This window comes from Schistocerca serialis, chromosome 5, assembly GCF_023864345.2.
Source record: "Schistocerca serialis cubense isolate TAMUIC-IGC-003099 chromosome 5, iqSchSeri2.2, whole genome shotgun sequence".
Classification (NCBI taxonomy): domain Eukaryota; kingdom Metazoa; phylum Arthropoda; class Insecta; order Orthoptera; family Acrididae; genus Schistocerca; species Schistocerca serialis.
The window spans coordinates 130,164,633-130,189,670 of NC_064642.1; the positions used below are offsets into that span (position 1 = coordinate 130,164,633).

Sequence of the window (25,038 nt, forward strand, 5' to 3'; positions counted from 1 at the left end):
CGTAGCGGTAGCGCGGTTCCAGACTGTAGCGCCTAGAACCGCTCGGCCACCCCGGCCGGTCTCGTTTCCGGGAGGTTCACCAACGGACGACTGTACCCTTTAGTAAGATTTTGTTGTGTCACTGGTATGTGGGTTCATAGCAGCAGTTTCGTGTTCCCGTGATTTGGGGTGGTAACGTAATGGGCAATCGTATGATATTACTGACAAATCTGTATCTGGATCCATATTTTTCAAGCTAGGAAATTTAATCCAATACTAGTAATTTCATGCCATCTTTGGCTTATGAAGCTCAACGAACACTTTCGCACTTGTTATTAAGTGAAGGTATCATCAACTCCGAGGTTGGTCTGAATACCATAGTGCTTCACTAGATATAGACCTATTAGATGTGATATTCTCTAGTCATCCTTGTTGAACTACCTTACCTACCAATTTGAGGAGAGGGGAATGGGTGATTGACGTATAGTTACGCATGAGCTCCGCACGAAGATGCAATTTGGATTTTACGTTAACAGCATGTTGCCAGAGGTGAAAGAAACGACAAGTGGTGAAAACAAGCTAGGACCGACTGTGGGTTTAAACCCATAGCTTTATATTTCTGGTCTTGACACTTGCCCGCTGGGTTACCGCAGCATTCTGATCTTCTTTATTAGATGTAAAAGTACATTTTAATACCAACCTGCCTCTTTAGTAAGTCCAGACTTTATTCCACTGCTGTTTCTCAAGGATTCTCCCATGAACTTTGCATGTCGTCTTTGGATGCAATCACGATGGGCACCCCTTGGCAAATTTCAGACGGGTGTTACGAGTACAGCCAACAACGGCGCACCGACAATTACCTGTCGTTGGGAGACTTTTTAGTTTCGCACGACTTAATTTAACAGACCACACCTACAATATAGAGCTACTGGCTCCTAATAATACTATTGTGCTATATACTCTGTCCTCTTTTTTCCTAATTTATCAGCGGCACACTACAGTAGTGGTTAAACGAAGCTGTTAAGGCCGGCCGGTGTGGCCGAGCCGTTCTAGGCGCTTCAGTCTGGAACCGCGCGACCGCTACGGTCGCAGGTTCGAATCCTGCCTCGGGCATGGATGTGTGTGATGTCCCTAGGTTAATTAAGTTTAAGTCGTTTTAATTTCTAGGGGACTGATGACCTCAGATGTTAAGTCCCATAGTGCTCAGAGCCATTTGAACCATTTTTTTTGAAGCTGTTGAATATCCGTAGCGTATGGACTGCAAGACGTAATAGGGAAACGTGTATTTCTCTGAAGCGACATTGTTTTGTGAAAATACTAACGCGAGCAAACGAACACCAAATGGGCACTTAGTCGGTAATCACCGCGTCAACTTCCTGCTCGGGTGTACCTGTAATACGATAAGACAGAGGTCACAAGTATCTCTTGTCACTTAAGCACTGTCAGTGACAAGGCTAGCGTGAGTATTGTAAGGGTAAATAGGGACTTGGTGTTGAGCACATGGCAACGTTCCTTGTGGAAATATACGACCAGCATTATGGAGTTGAATTTTATTCATCCGGACTGCAACAAAAAATAAAGGTAATTGCCTAACGTACCGACGACGACGCGCAATAGGGATAGCGGATATAGAAGAAAATCGGCCGTCTCTTTTTCAAAGTAACCGTTTCGGCATTCGCTTTAATCGTGTCAGAGAAACCATGAAAAATCGAATGCAAGCTGGATGGACGTGGTCACACACAAATAGCACTACACAGGACACCACGTAACGCCTAGTATTTCATAAACACTTACAGATATGTATACTAGACAAAGGAACGATCTTCTTGCTGCGAGAATAATACGCGTAGTGTTTCTTTAACGAGATACTGAAACATTGACAGCTTTCTGGAATGGAACGAGCCACCATTTTATTGGCATTCCAAACCCGTTTAAAAGACGAGGGCAGTGATACAACACATAACGAACATAGAAAAAATTTTCACGGAAGTACCCAAGACCGATGACATGGAAGGACAATTTCAGTTGTTATATCATAAACGAAACTCGGCTGAAGCGAATCGGCTTAGTCGCGAAAATTTCGAGCTATCTAATTTTGTTCTAATCCAACAACGAGCGAAAAGTGTGATACTAAAAAAATTGACTGCTAAGTAGCTGCATTGTGGCACGAGGTGACACAACGACCACCCTCGCTCCAGTTGCCAAGTACGGCCTAAGCATCTTCTGCGTCCGTCAGGAAATCTCCTTACGGTGTGACAAACTGCATTTGCTCCGTTGTTAAGTCCTGGGTGGCCCGACAAATCCGCTCTAATATTAAAAATGAACATATTATCATATCTGGGTGACTGCGCCTTGTCAAATTATATACTTTGAGAAGAAGATGTGGCAGTGAATCTGTCGTCTGCCAATTGTAGAATTTGTTGAATATTTCCGAATTCCGTGCTGACATCTATGAAGATAACATTAGCTCGTAAGGGCATGTGATAGTACTTTAACATAGACTTATCAGAGACAATATGGTCACCTAGAAGAACGAGGCCAGTTTTAATAGCCCTTGCCTTAATAGAAATATAACAACGTATAGTTTTCGCCAACTTGCCCACGTGGGATTTTCCCCTTCTGCTAGCTGATATTGTCCAAGTAGTTACTGGCCCTTAGAGAAGTACCGGCACTTGGTAGTGTTCCGTATAGTGTTTCCAAAGGTTTATGCTCAAAATTATACGGACGGTACAGGATCCTAAAGCGAGTATTTGGAGGGCAATTAACCAGTGGTTGAAAACGAATATTTCAGACGTTCCGATTCTTGAAAGAGCAATGCTTTTGAAGAACTTGTTTGTAAACCGCTTATGTCTCCTATGAAACAATTGCCTGCCGTATTGTCATTGAAAACATTTCGGAACGACGAATTTATCACTGTTTACAATTCATGATTGGGTATCGGATATGGATTATATGAACTTGTATGCACAAGCGACAAGCGTAGTTCCCGGAAAAATTGAACATGTGTAAAGATAAAAGAGACTACTGGCGGAGCAGCAGTCTCACCTCTCTCACAAACAGCCGGCCGAAGTGGCCGTGCGGTTAAAGGCGCTGCAGTCTGGAACCGCAAGACCGCTACGGTCGCAGGTTCGAATCCTGCCTCGGGCATGGGTGTTTGTGATGTCCTTAGTTAGGTTTAACTAGTTCTAAGTTCTAGGGGACTAATGACTTCAGCAGTTGAGTCTCATAGTGCTCAGAGCCATTTGAACTCTCTCACAAACAACGCGTGGAATCAGCGAGTCCTAATGATTTTGCGCCCCCAATTCTGTCAATGGACTATGTCGAAATGTATGCACTCTGAATGGCAGTCGTAATTTCGAACTGTTGCTACAATTTTAAGTTTTTTATCTCAATTAAAAAGTAAATACTAATTTTACGACCATCAGTTCCTTATCTGAAACTTCTGAGTTCAGCTTCCACTAACAAGTGTGTAATTTTGACCCTAATGGTTCTTGACATCTTCTGTGTAGGAGTTGACATTGTCTCGATACGGCAGACGACTTGAGAAAGGGTCTAGGTAAAGTTGCCATAAATCCACTGATCGGTGTGGAATTCATCGATACAGATTCCACAGCAGGTGACTATGGAACGCGGAGGGAGGAGCGACGAAGATGATGTGTTACATTTGTCATTCTGCTATACGACTCAATGGCCGTGACAGATGAACGTTTTACTGCCAACCTGGATCAGCCTCCATCACTCATGAATTTTTTTTCTTCGTTACCCTGGAAGCGTGGGCCCTTTCAGTAAGAACCCATTACAGAGTCAGGACTTTTCAGCCAAACACTAGGCAAGCTGGTGGAGAAGGCCGGGGTCCCAATTGGGAAAATTGGGAAGGTGTTTTCCAGTTCCGTAAATCGCCTTACAACCAAGGAAAACCTCCGGAAAATCATTGGTCAGGATCACAGGATGGAATAGTTTTTAATTTAATACAGGAACAATACGTCGCACAAAAAAACTGAGAGTGCAGCGTGTGTGGCAGTGTATTTGTTTGTGTACATATTAAAGCAGATAACTTGCTTGACTGCTGTGGCCATCAAATTATTATAATAAGAGTCGCTTCCCACGCTTTGGCCTACGAGTCATTTTCAAACTGTCTCTACTCATTATTCTGAGGCCACTTGCTACACAAACCCACCAGGAAAACTTAGATTTTGACCAGTGGACTGGAAGACGACTTCGACTGCCCTATGCACTCATAACTGCCTGGTACTATCAATCAATATCCTCAAGATCTTGGAGAGTAACGACAAGGAATAATGATTAAAGTGTCCAGTCAGAGGTGAAATGCTAATTTCCATAGCGACAACACTTTTCCATTTCAACCAAGCCTCGTCAAAGCGGTTTCTTTGAAGAAATACTTCTCCGCCCATCTCTAAAGGCTAACACAGTGCATCTGCCAAGGAGACATATCTAGCCAAAACGCAAGCCGTAATACTATGATCATCATGGCACCACCTCCTGCGGGACAATGCCGACCGCCTCCCCCCCCCCCCCCCCCCAAAAAAAAGAAAAACCAAACAAGTGAAAACCGCACTCTTCAAAAAGTTTTGTTTGCCTCTTCCAGAGCACCTCCCACTAAGAGTTAGCATTTAAGCCAAATTTGTTTACAGAGTGATTAGCTTCATATTTAGGAGCAAAACGTTCCTCTCGACATTGCTTCTTCCTCTGCTAATTACATTAATCTATTTGGTTCTGCACTCTGATTATTAATTGTTTACATGCTAAGTTTCCTAAAAATCTTCCACTGAAGTCATGAGAAACTGGCTGATATTAGAGTAGTCCATAATTCTGACAGTGCGAATCTTGCCAAAGGCCAATTACATTTAGCTTAGGCAAATGTACTCTTTTACTACGATGATCCACAAATACGAAAATTATGTGTATACAAGACTCGGAAACAATGCAAAGTACTGTGATTGTAATGTATTACAAAAAGAGCTAATGGATAATGTCGGAAGTTCCGTGAGGCTGTTCGTGGATGACACTGTTGTATACGGAGAAGTCGCAGCGCTAGAAAATTATAAAGAAATGTAGGAAGATCTGCAGAGGACCGACACTTGGACGATTGACGGTCGACCCTCAACAGTAGCAAATGTAACGCATGCGTAAATAGATGGACAGATCCGTTACTGCATGATTACAGGACTGCCAAACGGGCGTTAGAAAACAGTCACATGCATTAAATACATGGGAGTGTGAATTCTAGGTAATTACAAAAGAGAATAACCACATAAAACTAATCGTAGATAAGGCAGAAAGAGTCATTAGAAGAATCCTGTGGAAGTGCAGTCCACTCAACGCTGGAGGTAACTTAGAAAACAGCCTTTCGACCGATATTTGAATACTGATATTCAGTCTGTGACCTGTATCAGAAAAGACTGAGAAGATAGTAAAAGATCGAAAAAAATCACCGCGTTTCGTCACAAAGTCGCTTTGTAAGCGCGAAAGCGTCACAGATCCTCATCCACCTCCAGAGCGAGACGTTACGAGAGATCGGTTGTGAAACACGACGTGGTTCACTGACGCAAATCCGGGAGCGTGCTTTCCTACAAGAGTCTATAAGTAGATCGCTTCCTTCTATGTATACAGGGTTATTACAAATGATTGAAGCGATTTCACAGCTCTACAATAACTTTATTATTTGAGATATTTTCACAATGCTTTGCACACACATACAAAAACTTAAAAAGTTTTTTTAGGCATTCACAAATGTTCGATATGTGCCCCTTTAGACATCAAGCCGATAATCAAGTTCCTCCCACACTCGGCGCAGCATGTCCCCATCAATGAGTTCGAAAGCATCGTTGATGCGAGCTCCCAGTTCTGGCACGTTTCTTGGTAGAGGAGGTTTAAACACTGAATCTTTCACATAACCCCACAGAAAGAAATCGCTTGGGGTTAAGTCGGGAGAGCGTGGAGGCCATGACATGAATTGCTGATCATGATGGAAGTGCGGTGGAGCACCATCCTGTTGAAAGATGAAGGCGGCGCTGTCGGTCTCCAGTTGTGGCATGAGCCAATTTTCCAGTATGTCCAGATTCACGTGTCCTGTAACGTTTTTTTCGCAGAAGAAAAAGGGGCCGTAAACTTTAAACCGTGAGATTGCACAAAACACGTTAACTTTTGGTGAAATGCGAATTTGCTGCACGAATGCGTGAGGATTCTCTACCGTCCAGATTCGCACATTGTGTCTGTTCACTTCACCATTAAGAAAAAATGACTGAAAACAAGTTTCGCACTGAACGCATCCTCTTCCATGAGCTGTTGCAACCGCGCCGATTCAAAGCGTTTGACTTTGTCATCGGGTGTCAGGGGTAGGGCTTTTGCTTTAGCCTTTTCCGTAAGATTTTCCAAACCGTCGGCTGTGGTACGTTTAGCTCCCTGCTTGCTTCATTCGTCGACTTCCGCGGGCTACGCGTGAAACTTGCCCGCACGCGTTCAACCGTTTCTTCGCTCACTGCATGCCGACCCGTTGTTTTCCCCTTACAGAGGCATCCAGAAGCTTTAAGCTGCGCATACCATCGCCGAATGGAGTTAGTTGGTGGATCTTTGTCCTGAAGTGTCGTTGCACTGTTATGACTGATTGATGTGAGTGCATTTCAAGCACGACATACTCGGCTCCTGTCGCCATTTTGTCTCACTGCGCTCTCGAGCGCTCTGGCGGGAGAAACCTGAAGTGCAGCTTCAGCCGAACAAAACTTTATGAGATTTTCTACGTATCTGTAGTGTGTCGTGACCATATGTCAATGAATGGAGCTACATTTAATTTATGAAATCGCTTCAATCATTTGTAATAGCCCTGTACCTCGTGAAAAGACCATGGAGGTATCATTCGAGATGTTTGAGCTCACGCGGAAGTTTACAAGCAACCGTTCTCCCCACGGACCGTTCGCGACTAGAACAAGTATAGGGAGAAGTGACGGTAATGTACAGAGTACCGTCTGCCACATCCCATAAGGTGGCTTACAGAGTACAGATGTAGACGAAGATCGCTACCATAAGAAGAGGCTTACCGTACGTCCGGGATTGACCCGGATACTCGTGGTATTTCGGTACTTTCCGGCGTAACGTCCAGGGTTGCAAACATATCCGGGATTTGAGAATTTTACGGCTAGCGAGGATTTTTTTTTTTTTTTTAAATTGAGACCTATATGCTCGACATCGCATTTTTTTAACGTTCTCTCTCAGCGGAGAGAGACAACTTTTCGCTTAGTCTTTTGGCAACACAACATGGGCAGTGCGTTTATGCCGTTTTCGTATGTGAAGTAACTTGTCTACACGTTTTTAATCATTTTAGGTCTATTCGTTTTTTTGTCTTGTCGTTTAGCAATGGGCGAAAGAAAGTGTGTTTAATGCTAACCTGCAACAAAAATGTAAATTTTTGAAGCTGCGTAATGACAATAACAATGGACGCGGTTATTGCAAACTATGTAATGGAGAATCTCCTGTTACACATAAACGAAAGGATGATATTAAAGACTACGTGAAAACAGCCAAACATAGGAGTCCTACTAAATTTACTGCTTCGCCAACATAAGAGACGTTTTTAAATCCGAAGATAGTAACGGGGATGGAATAGCAGCGATTTGGAGTGTCCTGCTAAAGAGGCTACATTTTCATCCCACACTGCTAGACACGTACTCAGTTTCAAAACATCAGATTGTACTTTTGAACTGGCTAAAAATTATATGGCCCAAATGATTCATCTGCTAGAACCAAGACCGAGTCAATTATAGTTAATGTTGTTTCGCCGTATCATGATAATGTTCTGCGTTCTTTCGAAAACATAAATTATGTAACAGGAATAATGGGTAGCTCAAACAGAAGTTAAACTTGTTCCGATTGTTGTAAGTCACGAGAAGGGAGTTCAAGCTAAACTGCTAAATATTTAGTAAGTGTCGGGTGAAATTGTTTAAACTTTGACTTAGTATCTTTTGCAGTTTGCCAAAAAATACAAACGTGAAGAATAGTTGGTTTGTTAGACTGCTGATAACACTAACAGTAATTTTGACGGTGTGACGTCACGTGTAGTGAAAAATACAACTGAATAAATGAAGTTCAATGTTTCAGTAAACTGTTACGCAACCCCCCCTCCCGCCGCTTCCACCATGAACCACGGAACTTGCCGTTGATGGGATGGTTTTTGTGCCTCAACGATACAGGTACCGTACTGTATGTGCAACCATATTAGAGGAGTATCTGTTGAGAGGCCAGACAAATGTATGCTTCCTGAAGAGGGAAAGCAGCTCTTTCAGTAGTAGCAGGGGCAACAGTCTAGATGAGTGACTGAACTGGCGTTGTAGCATCAGTCAAAATGGCCTTGGTGCGCTGGTACTGCGAACAGCTGAAAGCAAGGGGAAACTACAGCCGTAATTTCTCCCGGTGGCATGCAACTGTACTGTACGGCATGGAGAGCAGCGTCAAACCAGTCTTCGGACTGAAGAACACCACAACAACAACAACAACAACAAGCTGCTAACACTTTTAAATAATTTTAAAACTGTGTCCTAAGATGGCGAGGGAAAAAATGACATTATGTCTTTGGTTGGAGCGAAAAAAATATTTAAAAAAAACAGTGTTGGTTGGGAAACGGTTGCTGCATCAGCCAGGCAATGGAGTGGAAAAATTTTTACAAAAAAATTTGGTAAGCCTACATTTGAATCATGCACGAGACAGAACTTAGCGTCAATAAACTGTATCTCTATTTGGTGTGCGAGTCAGCGGTTTGCGGCCAACTTTTCCAAGCACTTCGGAAAGAGAAACTGCATGTTGCCGCAGACAGCATGGGAAAATAGTGTTTTTTGTTGGTTGACGGCGAGACCGCGTAGCCGCCGGCTGCTGTCGCGGCTAGCACCCTGTGTGCGTTTCGTGCGTGAAGCGCGCTACGTAACGTACGTGATAGAGGTTGTCGCTGTCGTCGTCTTCGGCGTCGGGGAGGCGCCGGTACCAGCGGACGGCGCACATGGGCGCTGCCGCAGGACTCGCCAGACCGCGACGCCCACGCAGCGGCCGCCACGACAGGACAGGACAGGACAGGCCGGGACGGGACGGGAAGGGAAGGGACGGCACAGGATGTGACGCAACGGCCCAGACGGCGGCGGGCGGCCTTGGGAGCGCTGCGCTGCGCTCGGCTGCCTCGTGGGGCCACCGGGCCACGCGGGGAATCCTGGCGAGGGAAAGCTCTTCCGCGAAACACCTGCCGTCACCACAGGCACGTCTAAACCCGGGCCCTGCACAGTGGCGGCCCGTAAGCTCGGCGTGCCTTTGTTTACACATACTTTCCGAGACGTAAGGAGGCTTCGCTCCCCTGAAAGATATACAGTGATGTGACGAAAGTCACGGGGTACCTCCAAATATTGTGTCGGGTCTCCTGGTACCCGGCGTAGTGGACCGCCTCAACAAGTCATTGGCAGTCCCTTGCAGAAATATTGAGCCATGCTGCCTTTATGTTGTTCTTGTTGTGGTCTTCAGTCCTGAGACTGGTTTGATGGAGCTCTCCATACTACTCTATCCTGTGCAAACTTCTTCATCTCCTAGCACTTACTGCAACCTACATCCTTCTGATACTGCTTAATGTATTCATCTCTTGGTCTCCCTCTACGATTTTTACCCTCCACGCTGCCCTCCAGTACTAAATTGGTGATCCCTCGATGTCTCAGAACATGTCCTACCAACCGATCCCTTCTTCTAGTCAAGTTGTGCCACAAGCTCCTCTTCTCCCCAATTCTATTCAATACCTCCTCATTAGTTATGTGATCTACCCATCAAATCTTCAGCATTCTTCTGTAGCATCACATTTCGAAAGCTTCTATTCTCTTCTTGTCTAAACTATTTATCGTCCACGTTTCACTTCCAAACAAGGCTACACTCCATACAAATACCTTCAGAAACAACTTCTTGACATTTAAATCTATGCCGGCCGAAGTGGCCGTGCGGTTAAAGGCGCTGCAGTCTGGAACCGCAAGACCGCAGCGGTCGCAGGTTCGAATCCTGCCTCGGCCATGGATGTTTGTGATGTCCTTACGTTAGTTAGGTTTAACTAGTTCTAAGTTCTAGGGGACTACTGACCTCAGCAGTTGAGTCCCATAGTGCTCAGAGCCATTTGAACCATTTAAATCTATACTCGATGTTAAAAATTTTTTCTTCTTCAGAAACGCTTTCCTTGTCATTGCCAGTCTACATTTTATATCGTCTCTACTTCGACCGTCATCAGTTATTTTGCTCCCCAAATAGCAAAATTCCTTTACTACTTTAAGTGTCTCATTTCCTAATCTAATTCCCTCAGCATCACCCGACTTAATTCGACCACATTCCATTATCCTCGTTTTGCTTTTGTTGATGTTCATCTTATATCCTCCTTTCAAGACACTGTCCATTCCGTTCAACTGCTCTTCCAAGTCCTTTGCTGTCTCTTGACACAATTACAATGTCATGGGCGAACCTCAAAGTTTTTATTTCTTCTCCATGGATTTTAATACCTACTCCGAACTTTTCTTTTGTTTCCTTTATTGCCTGCTCAATATACAGATTGAATAACATCGGGGAGAGGCTACAACCCTGTCTCACTCCCTTCCCACCCACTGCTTCCCTTTCATACCCCTCGACTCTTATAACTGCGATCTGGTTTCTGTACAAATTGTAAATAGCCTTTCGCTCCCTGTATTTTACCCATGCCACCTTCAGAATTTAAAAGAGAGTATTCCAGTCAACATTGTCAAAAGCTTTCTCTAAGTCTACAAATGCTAGAAACGTAGGTTTGCCTTTCCTTAATCTTTCTTCTAAGATAATTCGTAAGGTCAGTACTGCCTCACGTGTTCCAATATTTCTACGGAATCCAAACTGATCTTCCCCGAGATCGGCTTCTACCAGTTTTTCCAGTTTTTTTTAAGAATTCGCGTTAGTATTTTGCAGCTGTGACTTATTAAACTGATAGTTCGGTAATTTTCACATCTGTCAACACCTGCTTTCTTTGGGATTGGAATTATTATACTCTTCTTGAAGTCTGAGGGTATTTCGCCTGTCTCATACGTCTTGCTCACCAGATGGTAGAGTTTTGTCAGGACTGGCTCTCCCAAGACTGTCAGTAGTTCTAATGGTATGTTGTCTACTCCGGGGGCCTTGTTTCGACTCAGGTCTTTCAGTGCTCTGTCAAACTCTTCACGCAGTATCGTATCTCCCATTTCATCTTCATCTACATCCTCTTCCATTTGCATAATATTGTCCTCAAGTACACCGCACTTGTATAAATCCTCTATATACTTCTCCTACCTTTCTGCTCTCCCTTCTTGGCTTCGAACAGGGTTTCCATCTGAGCTCTTGATATTCATACAAGTGGCTCTCTTTTCTCCAAAGGTCTCTTTAATTTCCCTGTAGGTAGTATCTATCTTACCCCTTACCTGCCTTTATACCCGTCCATAATTGCGGGAGTGTCGCCGGTGCAGGATTTTGTGCACGTACTGACCTCTCGATCATGTACCATATCTTTTCTGAAAGGTTCAAAGAAAACTTGAGTTTGATTTCAAACACGTACCCGACTCATACGATAATAGCTGGTGGTGACTTTAATTTACCCTCGATATGTTGCCGGAAATACATATTTAATTCTGGAGGTACGCATAAAATATCATCCGAAATTGTGCTAAACGCATTCTCTGAAAATTATTTCGAGCAGTTAGTTCATGAGCCCACGCGAATAGTAAACGGTTGTGAAAACACACTTGACCTCTTAGCAACAAACAATCCTGAGCATAACTAGCATAAAAATCGATATAGGGATTAGTGAACACAGGGTTGTCGTAGCTAGATTCAATATTGTAATCCCCAAATCCTCTAAAAAAAAGCGAAAAATATACCAATTCAAAAAAGCAAATAAAAATTCACTTGACGCCTTCCTGAGAGACAATCTCCACTCATTCCAAATTAATAATATAAGTGTAGACCAGACGTGGCTTAAATTCAAAGAAATAGTATCGGCAGCAATTGAGAGGTTTATACCAAATAAACTAACAAACGACGGAGCTGATCCTCCTTGGTACACAAAACAGGTTAGAACACTGTTGCAGAAACAACGAAACAAACATGCCAAATTCAAACAGACGCAAAATCCCCAAGATTGGCGATCCTTACAGAAGCTCGAAACTTGACGCGGAGTTCAATGCGAGACGCCTATAACAGTTTCCACAACGAAACTTGGTCTCGAAACTTGGCAGAAAATCCGAAGAGATTCTGGTCCTATGTGAAGTATGTTAGCGGCAAGATACAATCAATGCCTTCTCTGGATGGAGACACTATCAAAGACAGTGCTGCCAAAGCAGATTTACTAAACACAGCCTTCCGAAATGCCTTCACAAAAGAAGACGAAGTAAATATTCCAGAATTCGAATCGAGAACAGCTGCCAACATGAATAACGTAGACGTAAATAACCTCGGAGTAGCGAAGCAACTCAAATCACTTAATAAAAACAAGTCTTCTGGTCCAGACTGTATACCAATTAGGTTCCTTTCGGAATATGCTGATGCATTAGCTCCATACTTAACAATCATATACAACCGGCTCGACGAAACATCCGCACCCAAAGACTGGAAAGTTGCACAGGTCACACCAATATTCAAGAAAGGTAGTAGGAGTAATCCACTAAATTACAGGCCCATATCGTTAACGTCGATTTGCAGCAGGATTTTAGAACATATATTGTGTTCGAACATTATGAATTACCTCGAAGGAAACGGTCTATTTACATACAGTCAACATGTGTTTCGAAAACATCGTTCCTGTGAAACACAGCTAGCTCTTTATTCACATGAAGTGCTGAGTGCTACTGACAAGGGATTTCAGATCGATTCCGTATTCCTGGATTTCCGGAAGGCTTTTAACACTGTACCACACAAGCGGCTCGTAGTAAAATTGCGTGCTTAGGAATATCGTCTCAGTTATGTGACTGGATTTGCGATTTCCTGTCAGAGAGGTCACAGTTCGTAGTAATTGACGGAAAGTCATCGAGTAAAACAGAAGTGATTTCAGGCGTTCCCCGGGGTAGTGTTTAGGCCCTTTACTGCTCCTTATCTGTATAAACGAGTTGGGAGACAATCTGAGCAGCCGTCTTCGGTTGTTTGCAGATGACGCTGTGGTTTAACGACTAATAAAGTCATCAGAAGATCAAAACAAACTGCAAAACGATTTAGAAAAAATATCTGAATGGTGCGAAAAGTGGCAGTTGACTCCAAATAACGAAAAGTGTGAGGTCATCCACACGAGTACTAAAAGGAACTCGTTAAACTTCGGTTACACGATAAATCAGTCTAAACTAAAAGCCGTAAATTCAACTAAATACCTAGGTATTACAATTACGAACAACTTAAATTGGATGGAACACATAGAAAATGTTGTGGGGAAGGCTAACCAAAGGCTGCGTTTTATTGGCAGGACACTTAGAAAATGTAACACACCTACTCAGGAGACTGTCAACACTACACTTGTCCGTCCTCTTTTATAATACTGCTGCACGGTGTGGGATCCTTACCAGGTAGGACTGACGGAGTACATCGAAAAAGTTCAAAGAAAGGAAGCACGTTTTGTATTATCGCAAAATCTGCGAGAAAGTGTCACAGAAATGATAAGGGATTTGGGCTGGAAATCATTAAAAGAAAGGCGTTTTTCGTTGCGACGGAATCTCACGAAATTCCAATCACCGGCTTTCTCCTCCGAATGCGAAAACATTTTTTGACACCGACCTACATAGGGCGGAACGATCACCACGATAAAATAAGGGAATTCAGAGCTCGTACGGAAAGATACAGGTGTTCATTCTTTCCGCGCGCTATACGAGATTGGAATAACAGAGAATTGTGAAGGTGGTTCGATGAACCCTCTGCCAGGCACTTAAATGTGATTTGCAGAGTATCCATGTAGATGTAGATGTAGATGTAGATGGATTCATGTCGGGCTATCTGGGTGGCCAAATAATTCGCTCGAAGTGTCCAGTATCTTCTTCAGACGAGCTGCGAACAACAGCGGCGCGGTGACATGGCGCAGTGTCATCCAATCGTTGCTTCGGAACATCAAAACTATGAATGGTTGCAAATGGTCTCCAAGTAGCCGAACATAACGGAGCACACAGTCCATTCTATGTAAACGCAGCCCACGCCATTATGGAGCCACCATCAGCTTGCACACTGCCTTGTTGACAACCTGGGTCCGTGGCTACGTGAGATTGTGCCACATGCGAAACCTAACACAACCACTGAAACTGGGATTCATCTGACCAGGACACGGTTTTCCAGCCGTCAAGGGTCCAAACGATATGGGCACGAGCGCAGGAGAGGCGCTGCTGGTCATGTCGTGCTGTTAGCATTGGCACTCGTATCGGCCGTCTGCTGCCATAGATCATTGACGCCAATTTTCGCCGCGCTGTCCTAACGGATAAGTTCGTCGTACGTCCCACATTGATTTCTGCGGTCACTTCACTCAGTTTTGCATGTCTGTCAAGACTGACAACTCTACGCGAACGCCGTTGCTGTCGGTCGTTAAGTGAAGGCCGTCAGCCACTGTGTTGTCATTGGTGAGAAGTAATGCCTGGAATTTGGTATCCTCTACATCTACATGGTTACTCTGCAATTCACACTTAAGTGCCTGGCAGAGGGTTCATTGAACCATTTTCACTACTTCTCTACCATTCCACTCTTGAATGGCGCATGGGAAAAAGGAACACCTAAATCTTTCCGTTCGAGCTCTGATTTCTCTTATTTTATTATGATGATCATTTCTCCCTACGTAGGTAGGTGTCAACAAAATATTTTCGCATTCGGAAGAGAAAATTGGCGACTGAAATTTCGTAAATAGATCTCGCCGCAGAGAAAACCGCCTTTGTTTCAGTGACTGCCACCCCAACTCGCGTATCATATCAGTGACACTCTAACCCCTATTGCATAACACGAAACGAGCTGCCCTTCTTTGCACTTTTTCGATGTCCTCCGTCAATCCTACCAGGTAAGGATCCCACAGCGCGCAGCAATATTCCAGCAGAGGACGGACAAGTGTAAGTAGGCTGCCTCTTTAGTGGGTTTGTCGCATCTTCTAAGTGTTCTGCCAACAAAGTGCAGTCTTTGTTTCGCCTTCCCCACAATATTATCCATGTGGTCTTTCCAATTTAAGTTGCTCGTAATTGTAATCCTAGGTATTTAGTCGAATTGACAGCCCTTAGATTTGTGCGATTTATCGTATACCCAAAATTTATCGGATTTCTTTTAGTACCAATTTGGATGACCTCGCACTTTCTTTGTTTAGTGCCAATTGCCACTTTTCGCACCATACAGAAATTCTCTTCAGATCATTTTGTAATTGGAACACATCGTCTGATGATTTTACTAGACGGTAAATTACAGCATCACCTGCAAACAATCTAAGGGGGCTGCTCAGATTATCTCCTAGATCATTTATGTAAATCAGGAACAGCAGAGGGCCCATGACACTACCCTGCAGAACGCCAGATATAACTTCTGTTCTACTCGATTATTTACCCATCTGTCACTACGAACAGTGACCTCTCTGAGAGGAAATCACGAATCCAGTCACACAACTGAGACGATACTCCATATGCACGCAATTTGATTATTAGTCGCTTGTGAGGAACGGTATCAAAAGCCTTTTGGAAATCACATTCTTAACACTGTAGATCTCGGTTTATCAAATTCCCTAGCGATTTACAAAATGGAATGTCCCATTCATCTAGGTCCAGCTACCAGTGCGTGTTCAAACTCTGTTAATTCCTGTCGCGCAGCCATAATCACCACGGAAACTCTTTAACGTGAGTCACCTGGGTGCAAATGACAACTCCGCCAATGCACTGTCCTTTTATACATTGTGCACTCAATACTACCACCATCTCCATATGTGCATATAGCTATCCCATGACTTTTGTCACCTAAGTGTACTTTGGCTGAAGGACATTGAAGACGCCGTATTGATGTGTTTTACATTATAACTTCCGTGCCATGAACTGTTTCAAAACACCTGCACATTGATTATGTCTCGAAATGGCGTCCATATTGGTACAATTTGTGCAGTTAAATTTCAGTCAGTCACTAAAAGGCGTTTAAAGTTTTTAGGTGATCGATGACGCAGGTCAAAGTCACAATTTGTACATCGTTAGTGACGTGCGGTTGGTATAGATGTGGAGTTATGAAACTGAAAGCTGTGGTTCGCATCCTGACAGGTGCAAAAATTTTAATATTCTCCTTCACTTTTCTGAAAGATTCTGGGACTTCTCTTATTAATATAAGTATGTTCTGTAATATTCGATGTTATGTACATATAAAAATGCTCTCTCAGGTGTGAGTTGTCATTGTCAGTACTTTACAAATTAAGCATGAAACTTGGAAATGAGTGTAAATATCCAGAACACGTCGATTATCTGGTAAAACACTACCACTCAGAATAAAAAAAACATAGAAAATACTGATACTGTTGTATAGCTAGAGAAGGCCGAAATGCACGCGTTAAACTCACGCAGGCTGGCGTGAGGTCTGAAACAGGATACGTAATGAATGCTATAAAGAAAAGTACGTAGCTGCTGGAATACTTAACTTTAATCCACAATTGGTGAACATTGGTCTTGTTACTGTACATGCTTCATTAGATACATAGCAAAGGATAAATGGCGCCTTGCTAGGTCGTAGCCATTGACTTAGCTGAAGGCTATTCTAACTATATTCTCTGCAAATGAGAAAGGCTTCGTCAGTGTAGTCGCTAGCAAGTCGTCCGTACAACTGGGGCGAGTGCTAGTAAGTCTCTCTAGACCTGCCGTGTGGCGGCGCTCGGTCTGCAATTACTGACAGTGGCGACACGCGGGTCCGTCGTATACTAATGGACCGCGGCCGATTTAAAAGCTACCACCTAGCAAGTGTGGTGTCTGGCGGCGACACCACGGATACATACTGTATAAAAAGAATTACAGGGTCACTTAGTTTCAGCCGTCTCGAAAGTATTATGTTTCCGCAACTAGTTGCTACATTCTTTACAATTTTTCTTTCTTATTGTTTCAGTTACTTTCAGGTGTAAAGGAAAAAGTTTACTTTTCTGGCATCGAACTGTAATTTTTCGCGCATATTAGAACATAATTTGCAGAACCAGCACCTTTCCTTAACACGGTGGGAGTTTGTTGTTAAGTAATTTTCGTAATATATAACGGTATGTAAATAATGAATATGAAGTTAGCAGGTTCACACTTTCAAACCAAGACAAGACAGCAACAGTTTCCAAAATTGCAGTGAATGCACCAACTGAAGGTATAATGAAGCGCTACTTTAATTCGTCTACTGGAATGGCTACCACAGTCACTGCAGTATATTGCAGAGACATCTATTGGTGCGTTCAAGAAAGCCAGAGTATATCCTTGAAAGGAGTGGTGCCACAGTATCTCTTGTAACATTTGTGTACATAAAGGCAAGCCTCATATGGTGTGCTGTCGGTTTTGTAGGTGGTGCGCTTGACTTGGCTAACAGGGAGACGGAACAGCTGGCTCACATGTTGAAGCACTCACTCAGTGTAATATTCGACATCGCAGGTAGCTGGCTGGCTAGACAAGTCAATGGCAATGCATGCCCACCTATGGTAACTACAGATTTTTAACGCACTTTTTTAAGAGTCATCGACAAAGGAAATAGTACCAGGCCTGTCACAGAAAACATGCACAGCTCTCTGCAGGGAAGCTGGCTAGCTTACGATGGAGCCTGCTAGAGAGCCGTCGAGTGGGTCAGCAGGTAAGCTTAGAGAAAATTTCACTCCGTGTGACACGGGCTTACACAGTTCTCATGCCATTGTGAAGCTTCTATTCTCACGTAAAATATGGTACCGCACAGTAACAAAAACTGGTATCAGATAAAGTAAGATTTACTGCAAGTTTACTTGGGAGAGGGCTCCCAAAAAATGGCTCTGAGCACTATGGGACTTAACATCTGAGGTCATCAGTCCCCTAGAACTTAGAACTACTTAAACCTAACTAACCTAAGGACATCACACATATCCATGCCCGAGGCAGGATTCGAACCTGCGACCGTAGCGATCGCGCGGTTCCAGACTGAAGCGCCTAGAACCGCTCGGTCACACCGGCCGGCGAGGGCTCCCAAACAGGTGCCATCGACTGCTAGGATGTTTGTAAGATGTGAACTTTCGAGCCCAGAAATGTCGCACGTATTAAAATATCTTCGACTATTACTCTGAGGTTGATTTCTGGCAGAAACAGAATGTTGCATCCCCATCTGCAAAGGACATCTTCAAGTGGAGTTGTAAGTAATATGAATGCCGGAGTCACATCCTGGCTCAGTACTGAAGCGCTCACGTGTTATGACAGGCTACACAGAGAGGCAACAAGGTTTATTAAGAACGCAAGTAATTGTAATCGGAAAGGGAAGGTGTGAAACTGAATGGTGTCTGAATCGGTCTTCCACTGTACAGTGACTGCAATAACAGACGACTATAACCGATAACGGTGTCACACTCAAGATTCGAAAACATGTGATTTAACGACTCTGTTGGGGGAGAATGCAGATACGTGCTTATAGTGGAGTCAATAGCAGGCCAGAGGACGTTCATAGAAAAGTTATGTTCCCCTAAGAAATTCATTAGACCACGAGCTAATAGCCTGGAATATTTCAATATGTGTGCTCGGCTGTTTTTCTTCAAGGTGCTCTACATGACTGCAGGTGATTGCTCCAGTGCCACTTTCGTTGAAAGATTATTTGGATGCATCTGCGCTGGCGAATCAGGAGTCCTCTCAGCAGCTGACATCATCACCTGAAAGCAAAGGCAGTTAGGAAGACTATCTCACAGCCCCTAATAATTACCACGAATATTTCCACAGTGGACCAAAGAAAGCATGATTGCTTTAATTGATGCTCACAAAATAGCGACGTTCGCTTGTATGAGGCTAAGGGTAAACCAGACTTGACACTGCATTAACTCAGAACACGGAACTACATTCGATACTTTGAAGGCACCAAGTTTGCTTGGCTTTGCATGGGCACAGATCGGCGGTTTTACTTCTGCTGTAATTGGCTTAAGTGCTTGAAGAAAAAGAAGGAAGAAAGATGGATACCGATAATTGACAACGAGGTCATTATTACAAAGAAACCATATCGGTATTTGCATTAAGAGATTGAGACCGATCGCGGAAAACCTACATCTGGATAGCTGGTCGGTAATCTGAACCGTCGTCCTCTCGGATACGATTGCAGTCTCGTAGTGCTGCGTCGCTTCAATCATTTTCTATTTGGAGTCTTGATCTTCTCAGCGGGTAACGTTACTTAAGGTAGCCTCTGAGTCATTGAAGGTCGTGATTAGTTGCTAATAGCAGAGAGCGACAGGAATTAATGATGAATGGTTCCTCGATGCTCCGCGCAAGTCGCTCTAGTTATTAGTGAGGATTGAGGCAGTGTTTTATGAATGTTAAGGCTGACGTTGAAGGAAATGTATTGACATTGAGCAGTCTGTCTTGTGGCAATCGTATCTCTCGTGGTGCAAGTGAATTATTTATTGATCTCTGATTTTCTGCTGAACCTAATCGACAAGAGATTGTTGAATTATTTTTGGAGGGATACGACTTTCATGTACGTATGGGGAATGACGAGAGGTGTCAATACCATTATTGACATTCAAGAAAAAGAAAATTTCTTCCATTGTGGTACATTTATGAGAAGTACAATTGTGAATAACGATCTTGTGTGTTTAGCAAATATTGGACATACTGTTGTCTGTTCTCGTGATGGAAATTCCTGTATTGCTGTAAGCTTTGTTAATGGTCGAAATCTGAATTAAGTTGTGTGTGGCTAAACTGAAGAGAAAGAACAGAATAGTAGGTGAGGCTAAGTATTATCACCGAGAAACAAGTTAATAATATTACAGAAGCATATAAAGCAGATACAGCGATATGGAACGGTTCAGAAGGCAGTACAGTTGAAGAGGATGGACGTCTCTAAAATGAGCAATCACAGAAGTTGGAAAGGAAAACATAGGGACAACGAAGGTAACTGCCAAGAAACCATGGGTAACAGAAGAAATACTTCAGGTGATCGAAGAAAGAATGAAGTACAAAAATATTCAGGGAAATACAGGAACACAGAAATACAAGTCAGTGAGGAATCAAACAAATAGGAAGTGCAGGGGAGCTAAGGAGAAATGGCTGCAAGAACAATGTGAAGAAATCGCAAAAGAAATAATTGTCGGAAGGATTGACTCAGCATACAAGAGCGTCAAAATAGCAAGGGTGGTAACATTAACAGTGCAACGGGAATTCCACTGTTAAATGCAGAAGAGAGAGCGGATAGTTGGAAACATTACATTGAAGGCCTTTATTAGAGGGAAGATTCGTCTGATGTAATAGAAGAAGAAACAGGAGTCGATAGGGATCCACTATTAGAATCAGAATTTAAAAGACATTTAGAGGACTTAACGTCAAATAAGGTAGAACGGATAGATAACATTCCATCAGGATTTCTAAACTCATTGGGGGAAGTGCCAAAAAAACGACTATTCACATTGGTGTGGAGAATATATGAGTCTGGCAGCACATCATCTGAGTTTCGGTAAAATACCATCCACACAATTCCGAAGACTGCAAGAGGAGACAAGTGCGAGAAGTATCGCACAATCAGCTTAACAGCTGATGCATCCAAGTTGCTGACAAAAGTAATACATAGAAGAATGGAAAAGAAAACTGACGATGTGTTAGATAACGATCATATGACTGTAGGAAAGATAAAGGTACCAGAGAGGCAATTCTGACGTTGCGGTTGATAAATCAAGACACATTCATAGGATTTGTCGACTTGGAAAAAGTATCCGACAATATAAAATGGTGGAAGACGTCCGAAATTCTGAGAAAATTAGGGGTAAGCTATAGGGAGAGGTGGGTAATATACAATACGCGCAAGAGCCAAGGGAGAATAATAAGGGTGGACGACCAAGAACAAAGTGCTCGGATTAAAAAGGATGTCAGACAGGGAGGTAGTCTTTCGCCCTTACTGTTCAATCTGAACATCGATGAAGCAATTATGGAATTAAAAGTCAGCGTGAAAGGATATCAGTGATACGTTGCGCTGATGACATTGCTACCCTGAGTGAAAGTGAAGAAGAATTACATATCTGCTGAACGGAATGAACGGCCTAATGAGTACAGAATATGGACTGAGAGTAAACCGAAGGAAGACGAAAGTAATGAGAAGTAGCAGAAACGTGGACAGCGAGAAACTTAACATGAGGGTTGATAGTCACGAAGTAGGTGAAGTTAAAGAATTCTACTACCATGGTACTAGAGGGAGCTTAGAGGGCAAAAACTGTAGAGGAAGACAGAGACTGGAATAGCTCCAACAAATAACTGAGGACGTAGGTTGCAATTGCTACTCTGAGATGAAGAGGCTGGCACAGGAGAGGAATCCGCGGCGGGCCGGATCGAACCAATGAGAAGACTGATGACTAAAAAAAAAAAAGTTGTTCGCGAGCCTGTGAGAGGCAATTTGCCAAATGCTAGTTAAAGCTGCACGAAACGATCCACAGGCTGCGACTGCGACAGTTACTTCAGTTTGATAACTGCTTAGCTCATAGATAGTGGTCCAGCTTTAAAACAACTTATAACATCTATTCATGCAATTATTGTACTCTTACTATAAGTACTAGAGACGAACAGTACTATGTCATTAGGAGATTTCGTTTACACTCATTCATACTTCTAATTCCCAGTTTTAAAATCTGAAAGTTTCCGCTAGGGCTGCTGAGACCACAGGAAACGATGCTGAATCATCTTGCCTGAATTCTCTCTTCCAAATTCCTCACTATCTTGATGGACTCTAATGAGAACTGCAGCACTGATACACATATTCTTCAGTACGCTACCATCAGAAGAACCAGTGTCTTGCTTCTCAAAGGTTGTTACTATAGATTTGGTTGTGGCTGAGGCGAAAGCTCTTGCAGCATTTGTTAATTGCAGGCAAAGCGTGCTTTATCAACTTCTAAACCTTGCTTGCACACAGACTTAAGTAAAGGATAACGTGCCTAAGGAGACTGGAAGCCTGTTATAGAATAACAGGCTAAATACGGTTGGTGATAATTTTAGTAAATATCTTGTACGTCACAGAGACGAATCTGAAAGGCAATACATATAAAAGAAAGCTATAGGCTTGACTTGTTTCTAGTGAAATCTAATAATTACGTCATTGTTCCATTTCTAGGAAATCATCTTCCCTGTAGATTTAGAAAAACAATGTTGTAGATTCCTTTTGTACTAGTTTGCCTCGAGCTGTAACCATTTCTATTGAAACACCATCATCCCCATGCGCCTTTCCTTCAGTCTTGCTTGGCTTAATACATGTCTTACGGCATTTCTTCCGGAGTGTATTATTTTCTTTGTTCAATTGTCTGTGTTCCAAAGATATCCCCTCAACTATGCAAACATTTAAATAAGTCTTGGAATGTTTGCAGAGTTTTCTCATTGCTGTTAGTTAATGGGACGTTTTCAATGTTAACTGATGATATGTGGTGTTTAAGCAGCAATTTTTTTTGTCTCCTTCATTCTCTTATTGTTTTCATTAAATTATCTTGTCATATCCTTGAAGAGATTTGATCAAGGATGTGTGAGTGTAGACTTCAGCAACCATTGTCAGATACAATAAATCAGTGAATAGGGCAGTATAACAGTGATAAGCCATCTTTGTCATAATAATTACATACAGACCCGGAACTGGGGAGGTGCTCCATCCCCTCCCCACGCCCCGTACAACAATTTATCCATAGCATTCTATCTTTACGTATACCAATTTACAATTTTTTCAACCACGTTTCAGAAAATAATAAAACATCATGAAATTGGAAGGGTATTCTAGGCGATTACAGGCAGGACACAAAGTGAGACAAGGCAGAAATAAAAGGTTCTCCACTAAGAAAAAATAACAATATTTCCGATTACAGACAGAAATGACTTGAAAGAAACAGTCTTCCCCTCATTAATTTCGCATGCTTCTAGTCTGTAGGTATGCTTTCACAGTCAAAGTGCTACGTGAATTACTGATAATGGTGAGTGTAATGACGTAATGAAAGTTGTAAGAGTTTGATGCTACGCGTCTTAAATGAATTACATCAACTAAGTAGTTTTCAACTGTCTGGACGAAAGCTTTTCAAATTATTTATTTCTCAGAAGCATTTTCTTGGAAGTTGTGTCTAAGCGACAGATCAAGCAGTTACCTAAACAAATTACCGTTATATTTAAACATTTTACTTATTAGGTTGGTGGATAAGTTCGTTTTTATTTTTCATGTGGATATTCTGGTCGCTATGCGTTTATTTATCGATTGCCGTTTTGTATTTGTTGTTCATTGTTGCTATTTGAGTTTATATGTTGCCATTTTGGCATTTAGAGATAGTGAGTGGATCTGTGGATGCTAGAAAATGGACTGCCAAGTGGAGAAATCGGGACATTTCCGACACATTCTTCTCTTTGAGTTCAATATTGGGGTGACAACAGCAGAGGCGGCCAGTGACATTTGTGCCGTATAGCGGGATAATGCCATTGGACAGAGCACGGTAAGAAAACGGTTTAGCGGGATAATGCCATTGGACAGAGCACGGTAAGAAAACGGTTTTCTCGTTTTAATGAGCACTTTCGGGAAGACTTCGGGGTACGATTAAGATTGTTTAAACGCATTAGTCCACAGTGATCCATGTTAGAGTATTCGAGAACTGGCAGATGTGATGCACCGTCATCATTCCACCATCGTGCGACATTTGCAGGAAACGGGGAATGTTCATAAATCAGGTGTAAGGGTACCGAATGCCTTAAGCTAAAATCACAAAAATTATAGGGTGGCCAAATATGCATCTCCGAATGCTCTTCATCAATTGGTTCGTGAACAGCATCGACCATTCCTATCCTATATGGTTAATGGTGAAGACAAATGGTGTCTTTATGCTAACATAAGGAAAAGAGAGGTATGGCTGAGCCCAAACAAAGCAGCAACTTCCGGTGCAACGACCTGCACGTGTCCACAAAAGATAATGTTATGCATCTGGTGTGGTGTACTACGAAATGCTACCATTGTAAACCATTACTACTTACATTTATTGTCAAAAACTGAGACGTCTTGCAGATGCAATCCAAGAACAACGATCAGAAAGACTGCCAGAAGCCATAAGACCCGCCTGCGTTCCGCTAAACAACAAAAACTATACAGGAGTTGGGTTGGGAAGTTGTTCAGCACCATCCTTGTTCACCTGATCTTGCGCTCTCAGATTTTCACCTTTTCCGCTCTCTATCAAAAACCTTCGATGGACTTACTTTGATGAAAATGCGCGCCGAAAATGGGTCTACAAGTTCCACCCTTCAAAACCACGTGATTTTTACAATTGAGGAATCAAAAATTAACCCCAGTGTTGGCAGACTTGTAAGTAGTGATGGAGACTGTATTATTGATGACCAAAGTCTCTGTGATGCGTATATGTTGTGTTTATTAAACTTATGGGAAAATGCTACGAACTTATGCACCAACCTAATATTTTATTGTTATATTATTTTGCTGGCAGTCAGCTGTGGCATGTTAAGAGTTAGGACAGTGGCAATCTATGCAGGCGACTTTGAAATTAAAGTTGTTCAATACTGCTCTTTTTTGTAAAATACAATACATACCATTACACACATATGCCTAGCGGTCAAATAACCCGAAATTGAATTAGGATTGATTATACAGGGTGAAGCGAAATTCGCGCACTCAGGCTTCGCATCGTGACTCCTCACATGCCAGCGATACAAAAATATCCCTCACAAAATTTCGTCTGGCGAGTACATCTGGCAGAAAAAGGACGTTGGAGAATAGCAATCTGGCAACACTGTAATTTTGTTTGCTAATTTCATTCTGACACTTCATACTGTAATATACACCGTTTCTTATGTCACATGTATCCTAAATTTACAATATTTTGTAACGCTGAACACAACAAATACGTGTTTAGACAAATAAGAAATAGACAGCTGAAACAAT

The 25,038-nt window shown here is 42.7% G+C and overlaps 1 protein-coding gene across 2 annotated transcripts in view; it reads right to left on the minus strand.

Moving 5' to 3' along the window:
* The window catches only part of LOC126481502 (uncharacterized), a 332,833-nt gene that overhangs the window by 160,577 nt on the left and 147,218 nt on the right, over nucleotides 1-25,038 (minus strand). Inside the window, exon 1 of one of the 2 annotated variants that reach the window (XM_050105293.1) lies at nucleotides 8,917-9,030. The exons of the other annotated variant lie outside the window; for it this stretch is intronic. Within the exon in view, the coding sequence (XP_049961250.1) occupies nucleotides 8,917-8,985 (69 nt within the window). The 5' untranslated portion in view covers nucleotides 8,986-9,030. Of the gene's footprint in view, nucleotides 1-8,916; nucleotides 9,031-25,038 lie in introns of those variants that run through there. 2 annotated transcript variants of the gene reach the window in all.